This window comes from Plasmodium sp. gorilla clade G2, assembly GCF_900097015.1.
Source record: "Plasmodium sp. gorilla clade G2 genome assembly, chromosome: 12".
NCBI lineage: Eukaryota > Apicomplexa > Aconoidasida > Haemosporida > Plasmodiidae > Plasmodium > Plasmodium adleri (nom. inval.).
Window position 1 is genome coordinate 1,610,001 of NC_041704.1, and position 11,773 is coordinate 1,621,773.

Here is an 11,773-nt window from a genome sequence, read left to right on the forward strand (position 1 = left end):
CCAACATATTAAAAAATTGACTCATTTCATCAAATTCTTCTTTACTTCTACATTGAAATTGATACTCCTCATTAGATGTAATTATATGAATACATGGACCTATTTCTGTTATATTATTAATTATACGACAACCTTTCAAAGGTACAGTGAATTCTGGTTTCTCTTGATATATATAGGTCCAACATAATAAGTATGGATTCTTCTTCTCATCATATGTTAATGATACATGTGAAGCAGCTCCTGTAGCTAAAGGGAAATCAATTCGTTTCCCCTTAAACAATTGCTGATATCTTTTCTCCATTTTTTTTTTTTTTTTTTTTATTTATTTTTAAATAAAATAATATGTATTATATAAAAATAATACAAAAATTAAAATAAAATAAAAAAATAAAATAATAAAAAGGAAAAAAAAAAAAATATAAGAAAATCAAAAGAAAATATAGATAAAATAATATTATACCTTATTTTATCATAATTATATGTGTACCCTTATCAATGAATCAAAAATGAAATAAAAAAAAAAAAATAAAAAAATACATCAATAATAAAAAGAATAATGAATAAATAAATATATATATATATATATATATATATATATATATATATATATATATCTATTTGTTCATATTTTATTTTATATACACATATAATATATTTGTTCTATTTTATATAAAACAAATATTACACGTACAAAACAAGTTGTACAGAATAAATTATTTTTTAAGAATCACAAAACAATCATATCAACATTATATTTTCTATTTTTACATATATATATAAATATATATATATATATATATATATATATGTGCATATGAAAAAAATCAGTAACAATCAATAATATTCACATTATATAATAACATTTATAAACTATATCAGAATAAAGTAGTCATACAAAAAAAAAAAAAAAATAAAAATAATAAAACATATATATAATCATCAGCAACGAAATAGAATATATATAAAAATGAATAAATAAATATATTTTTATCTCTATACATATAATACATACATTTTGATAAAAACACAAGGTCTTATAAATAATAATAATCTATTATTATTAAGTCATCAAAATGTAAGGTTTATATATTATATAGAAATATATTTACTATTATCTATTTAGTTATATATATATAAACACATATTTATTAAAAATAAAAAAAAACAGAAAGAACTTCAGTAACAAATAAAATCACCATAATTTTAATCTCTGATAATAATTAAAGGAATAAAAAAAAAAAAAAAAAAAAAAAAAATATATATATATATATATATATAAAAATAAACTAGCCAGAAATTATAAACACAAAAATTTTTATGGTGTATTTTATTTATTTATATATTTATACATATATTAAGTATATATATATATATAATGAGTACAGAAAGAAAAAAAAAAAAAATAAATGAAAATAAAATATATGTATAAAATATTAAATATATATATACATGAATATAAATATATATTATTTCATTGAATATAAAATTTTCTTACATACAAATATTATTTTATTATTATTTATAAAAAATCCTTAGGAACAATTATATATATTCCTATGGATTCTTTAATTATAATTTTCTGACATCTTGGAAAATTTAATAAATCTATAATTTACAATTTATTTATATTTTCCCTCATTCCTTGTAGTGCCTTTAATATTCTTATATGTGCTGTATATTATTCCTCAGAATTTTATGATTTTATATATTCTCCACAAATATTATAGGTTATTTTATTTATTGTTTATTTGTTGTTCTCGTTTAATAATATATTTCATGTATATATAAATTATACATATATTATATTATATATATATATTTATTAGATTATATACGTATATATATATATATAAATAAAAATAAATATATTTAATTCATAAGAAGCGTTAAAAAAAAAAAATAATAAATAAATAAAATTATATTATATATATATAACAATATAAAATAAAAGCCATATATTCACATAAATTCAAAATTTCATATATAGTGGAGTGCAATTTTAAGCATCAAGGTAAAAATGAATCACTTTATATATTAAAAAAAAGAAAAAAAAAAAAAAAAAAGGCGGAAATCAGGACGAAGAAAAAAAAATGGTTTAGAGCATTTTTATTAAAAAAAATATGTGAATAGTAGAATTATGAAAATATAAAATAGAAGAATTAAACTTAAAATAATAATGTGTAGTAAAGGCAAAATGAAATAAATGTATTTTTACAAAATTCATTCATTCATTATATAAAAAAAATATATCTATATATATATAATATTTAATTATATTTTTATAAACCAAAGAAATATAATATTATCCAAAATTTTATGAAAAAAAAAAAAAAAAAAAAAACATAAAATTATTAATAAATTTCTTAAAAAATAAAAAAAGCTATAATGTTCATAAAAAAAAAAAAAAACAAAAAAAAAACCTATCATATATTTTTTATAAAGCTTTCCATATTAGAAATAATTTTTTTTTTTTTTTTATAATAATATACATTTTTATAATTATGTATAATAAATATAAAAAATATTATTACATCAAAAAAGTGTAGATTAAAAAAAACAAAAAAAAAACCAAAAGAAAAAAGGAAAACGCAAATCCCAAAATTTTCAGTCAACACAGTTTTTTTTTTTTTTTTTTTTGCACTTATTAAATAAATTTTTGTATAACTACAGGGAAAAAAAAAAAATAATAAGTACTTTAAGCATTTGTTTTTATATTTTTGATAAGTTATAACTATTGTATTTTATTTTTCCCTTTTTCTTTCTTTTTTTTTTTTTTTCTTTTTTTTTTGGAGCAAACAAATGTGTTTTATAAAAAACTATGAAGGAACCTTAAAACCTTTGTGACATGAGCAGAAAAAAAAAAATTGAAAAATTATATATTTTTTTGAAACATGGAAAAACTCTGAATATACTATACACCGACAATTCTTTCTTCCTTTACTTCTTTTTTTTTTCTTTTTTTTATATAAATTAATTACTATTGCGATTATATATTTTTTTTTTTATTGGTAAAAAGTAATTATGTTGGAGGAAACAAAAAGAAAAAATATATACATATTATATATATATATATATATATATATATATACACATATTTAAAAAAAAAAAAAAAATCGCTATACATGTAAAGTATATTTATTATATACACATTTTTATGATATACATTTATGTATATAATATATATTTTTTCTTAATATATATTTATATATTTATATATAATTCCACAGAACAATGTTCTTTGATTTGTTTCAATTAAAAAATGTTTAAGGAATAAAAAAATATTCTACAATAAAATTTGCGATGCACACAGAATAGCTAATATGACTTTTTTTTTCTTAAATATATTTTTTATGAACATTATTGGTTATTTAATTTTTTTTTTTTTTTTTTCTTTTTATTTACAATTTTACCTTGCATGTTCAGAATTTTGTTTTCCTATCACCTTTTTTTTATTTTATTTTATTATATTTTTAATGTTTCATTCGACTGTGCTCTTAATTGTATGCAAAGAAAAAAAAAAAAAGAAAAAAAAAGGAACAAAAAATGAATGAATTCTTTATATATATATATATAGGATCTTTATTTTATATATGAGTTGATCGTTATTATTTTTTATATTTATTCTCTAGTATAAAAGGCTGGAACTTATTTGTTTTTATTTTTTTATTGTTTTATTTTTATTATTTTTTCTTGTATATACCTATTATAAGGCATTTGATTTAAGAGGTTATTAAATATGTTTGTATAACATATAATATATAAAGCATTAAAATATGAAACAATATTAATTGGTGTTTACATATGTATGAACTTTATAAGCGATGAATAAAATAAATACATACACATTCATATTATAATGCTATTGAAATATACCATTTCATTATAAATGATAAAAAAAAAAAAAAAAAAAAATATATTGAATCTATAATTTTTTATTTATACGTATATATTTACGTTATATACTCATAATTATGAAATATAAAGCATCTATTTTAAAGAAATTTTGTTGCGCTTATAACATTAATATACTGTAGTAAAATATAAATGATCAAAAATGTGAAGTCTTAATGTAAAAATATAATAATATTAACAAATAATTAAATATAACAGTATATATATATATATATATATATAAACGTTTAATTTTTCTTATGCCCACACATGTGTATGTATTTATAAAATTGAACGTCTTAAAAAAAACTCTTTTCCCCTTCAATAAATAAACTATTAATATTAAGGAAATCTAATTTATTTATTCATCAACATATTTTTATTTAAAGAAAAACATGGTTCTAAATAAGATAAATAATTATGAAAGATATATGTAAAAAATATGAGCACATGCTACTAAAAAATTAAATATATATATATATATATATATATTTATTTACATTTTATATAAAAAAATAGATAAAACAAAAATAATAAAACACTAAACATACATATAACAAAATAAAATATATATATATATATATATATATATATATATATATACAAATATGTTACACATTATATGAATGTCCCTATTGATACATTTATTTTGAACAAATCTTCAATATTATACTTTTAATATACACTATATATATTTAAAATATTTCATTTTAACAATTCTTTTGTTTTTTATGAAGAGGCGAAGATGCCGTAAAAACTTCACTGGATATAAAATTTAAATGGGCTTGTTTGGCTAAATGTGCTACTTTTTTATTTTTACAATACAATCTAACATTACACTCTTCAAAGTATCTAGGATGAGTACCTCTATATTCTTTATGTGCTATAAATGCCTCTTCTTCATTATCTGATGTATAAAAATAAACTGAATCGAGGGGATCATTTGCTCCCATTCCATAATTCAGATAATTCCAATCAATGATAATATCATCAGGACTTAATCCAGGAGCATAACGAGCAATTCTTTCTTCGTTCGTTATATCTTTTAAATATTCTATTAATTTTGGTTCAGTAATATTAATTTCGGATATATATTTATAGGTGTATTCCGAATTTCTATCATATATAACGGAGTTAATTAAATTTAGGGAATGGTTAAGTTTTTCATCATACTTGCAAACTTTGGCTTTTTTTTTAATATCATAAATAATAGATGAATCAGTAAGATCTAGGAATGAGTCCAAGTCATTTAAAGATTCTGACCATTTAAATATATCATTAGCTAAACGGAAACCATCACAGAGCATAAGTTCCATAGCTCTTACTTTTCTGTGTGTATATACTTGTTTAAATAATGAAAATCTGTTCATATAAACTGTCCATACAGGATGAATTTCTTTAACGTTATATGTTATATGTCCATTAATTACTGCGCTTTGACCAATAATACGATTACAATTTAATGAGGGTAAAGTACCATTAGGTGGAGCTATAGTTGCATCTCTTTGTAAATAATCAAATCTGTCAGCATCTAATCCATTTTTATTATTACAGATAATATCAAATGAAGCAGTTATTAAAGAATCTATAGGATCTATTCCACAGAATGGTTTGTTACTGTCTGTTCCTTTTATCAACTTTTTAATAATTTTAATATCACTAACATCTAGTACATCATCTTGATCTATTAAATTTTCTATAATATGTTCAGCAATATTTAAAGACATAGAAGCATGATTCCATTTATGTTCTGTATCTTCTTTTTTATAATTCATAAAGAAACTTTCGAATGTATGACTAAATGGTCCATGTCCTAAATCATGACACAATCCAGCAATTTGAACACATCTAAGCATTCTTTTTAATTCTCCATGATATGGTGATAAATTAGATCGATTACATAAATGCGTAAAATATTTGGCAGATAAGAAACCAACACCAAGGCTATGTTCAAATCTACTATGTGTAGCTCCTGGATATACATATTGGCATGCACCTAATTGTGATAAGCTTCTTAATCTTTGAAAAAAAGGATTATCTATAATATTTTTAAATGTCCAATTATCAAATTCAATAAATTGATGAATTTTATCACATAATGTTTTAGTATTCTTTTTTTTTTTACTCGTTTTATTATTATTATTATTATTATTTTTATTATATTGATTAAATATATTACTACAAAAAATTCTATTTTTTTTAACTTTTAAAATAAAATTTATAATTAAAATAAATTCACTAAGTGAAATTCCAATTTCATTTTTCATCCATTCAAATTTTTTGGCTTCAATAATATTTTTTAATAATGTTATATTTAGAATATTATATTTTTCTAATTTTTCCCATACATTTTGTAAATTCAAATAAATACACATAATTAATATATCATTATTTTCTATAATATCATAAATATATTTTATTATTTTCTCTTTATCTTTATCATTAACATGAAATATATTAATAATATCAGAATTAATATATATATCAAAATATACATATTCACTATTATAAGTATATTCCTTTTTTTTCTTTTCATAATAATTATTCATTTCATTAATTTCCATCAAGTTTGAATGTTTAACATGTAATGTTGTTGTATTGTTTTCTTCTTTGTTATTAGATGTGTTCATTTTATTAAGTTCTGAATTACATAAAAGGTTATTATGTTCTTCGTTTTTAAATGTATTATTAATAAGTCCATCCTTATTATATATATTATTATTATTATTTATATTATTATTATTTATATTATTATTATTTATATTATTATTATTTATATGATTATTATTTATATGATTATTATTTATATTATTATTATTTAAATTGTTATCATTCTTTGGTGTATTTTTTGAACTTTTTAATATATCATTTATAGTGCTATTCTTTCCATGTGTGATTCCATTTTTTATATTACACATATCCTTATCATACACAATTGTTGGAAGTCCATTATCTTGTTTTAATTTATTATTGGCACAAATAACATTTTTATGAACTTTCCAATTTATATTTAATTTATTAATTGATGACTCTTCACCACTATCATTATTATATACATCAGTTATACAATTACTAAACTTAAAGAATGATACAGAAAATATTAAATCATATATTGTTCTAATATTCTTCAATTCAAATACATGCAAAAGTTTTTTCTCATTGTCTAAAGATATATTACGCACAAAATTTTGCAAATTACATTTTTCTTTTAAATTGTTATTCATATCACATTTGATTTCCATTTTTTTTTCTTTTTTTAAATAAATAAATAAATATATATATATATATATATGTAATATATATATTTTTTATTTTTTTATTTTTTTATTTTTTTTTTTAATTGTATTGGTACTTTTATACTTTTATTTATTTTAATATTTTAATTATGATATATGACAAAATTGAATCAATTCAATTTAATATGCACAAATAAAATATACAACATCAAAAAAAAAAAAAAAAAAAAAAAACAGAAATTAAAATCAAAATTAACATAAAAAAAAAGGAATGTTTAATGAATTAATTTTTCTTTTTTTTTTTTTTATCGATTTTATATATATACTTTTTTGAAATAATATTTATTATTTTTTTTTTTTTAATCCAGATGTGGGAAAAGATTATAATAAATAAATAAAAAAAAAAAAAAAAAAAAAAAAAAAAAACAACCAAATGATATATTTATATAAAGTGTAATAATAATTTCAATTATATATATAATTATATTTATATACTTAAACATGTATATAATATAAATCAAATTGTAATGTTACATTATTATGAAATATTAAATTATTGCAACAAAAAATAATATAGTGTTATTTAATTATAATTAAAACAAATGAAACAATAAATATAAAAAAAAAAAAAGTAAATAAATAAATAAACAATATCATTATTCCTATAATGATCCATAAAAATATTATACATAAATATTAAATAAAACAATAAAAATATATTATTTTTATTAAAAATTGTAAGTATTATTTTAACTGTATTATTTGTGAATAATAAATGAATAAAATATATACATGACAATACATATATATATATATAATATATATATTTCCGCACTGTATTTATTATTGAATGAAAATATTAACTTTAATATATATTAAAAGTCGTACAAATGGAAAGAAGGAAAAAATAAAAATAAAAAAAAAATAAAAAAAATTATTATGTAAATTATATAATGTAAAAGAGGAATAATATTATTTGTTTCATTCTATTCATTTTGTAAATAATGTTGAATCTTTTGTTATATTCTGTATTTTTTCCAATATTTTAATTTTTTAATAAAATTTGTTTGATAAAAATTAGTACATAAAGTTTATTTTAATATATATATATATATGTTTATATTTAATTTTTTCCTTTTTTTTTTTTTTTTTTTTTTTTTTTTTGGTAAAGTATTTGTAATATTTTTTTTCATTATTTATTATATATATATATATATTTTTTTTTTCTACAAAATTTTTGTGAAATTATCTTATGTGTAAAATAAAAATATATTCATATATATATATATATATGTTACAAATCTATGAATATAAAATATTATATTTTTTTTGTAATATAACAAGCATTTCTTATTTAAAAGTAAATATAAATATATAAAATATATATGTATATAATATTTTATATACACCTAGATTGAAACATTTATTAAGTGTATAACAAATTTCTGTATGAGGGAAAAAAAAAAAATTAGGCTTGTGTGCAATTTTTTATATTATGTCGATATTGTTATTTTAAAAATAATATATATAATTTATATATATATATATATATATATATATATATATATATATATTTGTATTTATATCAGGTCCCTTGTCCTTTAATATAATATATTCCATATTCTTAAGTATTTTTTTATATTTTTATTTTTTTGGGAATATATAATTCAACATGAATAGTATTATAACATTCACTGTAAGTTATTATTATATGGGATAAGTCGTCTTTCTTTTTTTTTTTATATAGAAAAAAAGTTATATATTATTAAGCTCCAATGATAAAATTTATTTATTATATATATGGAGAATTTAAAAAAAAAAAAAAAAAAAAAAAGGAAATCTGTTCAATTATATCATTCCTTTGTTATTATAAGAAATCACCATAATTTTTTTTTTTTTTTTTTTTTTTTTTTTTAAATTTATTCTTTTCAAAATTATATTTTTTGAATATTTTAAAGTATTTATATCACAAGAATATTAATAATAAAAAAGTAGGAAAAAAAAAGTTCAAAAAAAAAAAAAATTAGATTATAACATTAAAATAGTTGGTACTTTAAATATAAATAAATATATATATATAATATATTTATATATCATATTATTTATGTAAATAAAATTAATATAAACCCATTATCAAAAAAGGGTTTTTAAAGGTTTTGTTCTTTCTTTATTTGTTAACATATTAAAGTCGAAATTATATAAAGATCAAAACAAATTATAGAAGAATTGTATTATATATATATATATATATATATATATATTATTTGAATGAACAAATAATAAAAATATTATATATAAATGTTACTCCTTTAAATAATTTGATAATAGGGGTTACACATTATTTATTTATATAAATTTTTATTTTTATTTATTTTAAATAACAAAATTGTCACATATATATATATATATATATATATATATATATATATATATAATATAATTGTTATATATCCAAAGTGATAGGAAAAAAATACAATGTAAGAATTATATTTTATATGGAGTATAATAGCATGATATAATAAATAATTGTTGTAGTTATATTTAAACAAAATAGAAGAAAGGAGAAAGAATAAAGGAATAAAAGAATAAAAGAATAAAAGAATAAAAGAATAAAAGAATAAAAGAATAAAAGAATAAAAGAATAAAAGAATTTATATATATATATATATATATGTGCCTATATTTAGGATGAGAACTTTTACATTTTTTTCTATAATATGTGATAATGTTTTTGAGCTTTGTTCGTTATACTCCTCCTAAAACTCCAAGAAATGTATTTTTTCCTTGGCACACATTTTGTATTCACAAGTCAGGTAGTTTTTTAGAAAAGAACAGATTGGCTTTAAGAGTTCCTATAAATTTAACAAAATTTGAAATACGAGAATATTTAAGAAAAATATATAATGCAAAAGTAATAAAGGTGAATACATTAATAAAGATACCTGAGCGACGACGTAATTTAACAGATCATAGATTTAATTATTATAGAAATGGACCAAGATATAAAAAAGCTATAATTACATTAGAACATGAAGTACCAGATAGTGTTAAAATGATACAGTCATGTAAAAATATAGGTAGAAATCCATATATAACAAAAAAAAATATTACATATGGTGTTAGAAGTGATATTAAAATTAAACCAACACGATCTCAACTTTGGCATATGGGTGAATGTAGATATTCCTGGAGATTACCATTAACAAATTTATTATCTGATTATCATATGAATTTAAATCCAGATTTAAGAATTGATGAAGAATATGTTCAATTAGCACCTGACCTTACGAAGCCATTTATGCATTCAGGGATTTCATCTCAAACGGTTAAACCTAATAATGTTCCAAAACAAACATTTCCTCATGTAAGTTTTTTTTTTTTTTTTGAAAAATGATAATTTGTTAATAAATTATCTAGTGAAAAATATTACATTATTGATTTTATTACATGAAAATTTTTTAAAAATTAAATAAAAAAAAAAATATATATATATAATATATATATATATATATATATATATTTCTGTGCAGATCGATTTAACCCCTTGGAGAAGACAAGTCAAGAAAATTTACGACTCAGGTACTTTGGCCCCTCCAGAATCTTTTCCAGTTAATTATAATGAAAAAGAAACAATTGAATATTCAAGTGAAAATAAAAATGTCAAAAAATCGTCAAGTAGTAAATGGAAACCACCTTCATAAATTATGTTTTTAATTATGTATTATAAGGTTGAATAAATTTTATGTTAAATTAAAATGTTATATATATATATATATATATATATATATGTATATGTGTATTTATTTATTTTTTATTTCTTTTTATTTTTTTATATTATTATTTTTTTTTTTTTTTTTTTGTGTTTATATTGTATACCTATTAGGTAAATATTTATTTCGAAAAAATATAATAATAAGCATTATTTTAATAAAACAGTTTTTAAAATTATTTATATTTTTATATATTTACTATTACACATTAAAAACCATGGCTTAATAGCCTAAGATATGATTTTATATTTTTAATATAAAATATTATAATTTTAAAAAGCTTGGAATATATTTTTGCACATACGAATATTTATAAATGTATTATAATTTTATGATTGAATTTTAAGATCACAAAAAAAAAAAAAAAAAAAAAAAAAAAAAAAAGTAAAATATATATATAGTGTGTATGAAGATTCTAACATGTTTATATATATATATAATAGCATATATATATATATATATATATATATATATATATAACAACAATACTGATATAATTATAAAAAAATAACATACTCATCATAGATACATATATATACACAATGACGGTTAAATTTTTTTTTTTTTTTTACTTATGCTACTAAGCCTAATGTGTATGTATATACATTATTTTATAAAATATATTAATTCAAAACAGAAAAAAAAAAAAAAAAAACCTTAAAAAAAAGTGTACATATATTATATATATATATATATGATAATAAGTTTTATGTATAAACAAAAATACACAAAAATTTATATATTTTAATATATACTTAATTATATATATATATATATTTATTTATTTATTTTATATTTTAGAAAGTGTATATATATAATTCTGAACTTTTTTTTTTTTTTTTTTAAAATAACGTTTAAGGAAAGAAAAATACATAA

General features: G+C 17.2%; 3 protein-coding genes across 3 annotated transcripts in view; 1 reads left to right on the forward strand and 2 right to left on the reverse strand.

Annotated features, from left to right (window-relative positions):
* PADL01_1239700 (protein kinase 2) overlaps nucleotides 1-301 on the reverse strand; it is a gene marked incomplete at both ends in the record, with an annotated part of 1,530 nt that extends 1,229 nt beyond the window's left edge. Inside the window, one exon of the mRNA XM_028683371.1 lies at nucleotides 1-301. This exon is cut by the window's left edge and continues 1,229 nt beyond it. Coding sequence (XP_028539555.1) covers nucleotides 1-301 — 301 coding nt within the window.
* A 4,300-nt stretch (nucleotides 302-4,601) lies between these two features.
* PADL01_1239800 (HD superfamily phosphohydrolase protein) lies at nucleotides 4,602-7,133 on the reverse strand (the record flags this gene model as incomplete). Its single annotated transcript, XM_028683372.1, has 1 exon — nucleotides 4,602-7,133. The coding sequence occupies one exon, from the start codon at nucleotides 7,131-7,133 to the stop codon at nucleotides 4,602-4,604; it is 2,532 nt and encodes an 843-aa protein (XP_028539556.1).
* A 2,719-nt stretch (nucleotides 7,134-9,852) lies between these two features.
* PADL01_1239900 (mitochondrial ribosomal protein L23 precursor, putative) lies at nucleotides 9,853-10,828 on the forward strand (the record flags this gene model as incomplete). Its single annotated transcript, XM_028683373.1, has 2 exons — nucleotides 9,853-10,491; nucleotides 10,658-10,828. The coding sequence occupies 2 exons, from the start codon at nucleotides 9,853-9,855 to the stop codon at nucleotides 10,826-10,828; spliced, it is 810 nt and encodes a 269-aa protein (XP_028539557.1).
* Nucleotides 10,829-11,773: the final 945 nt, after the last annotated feature.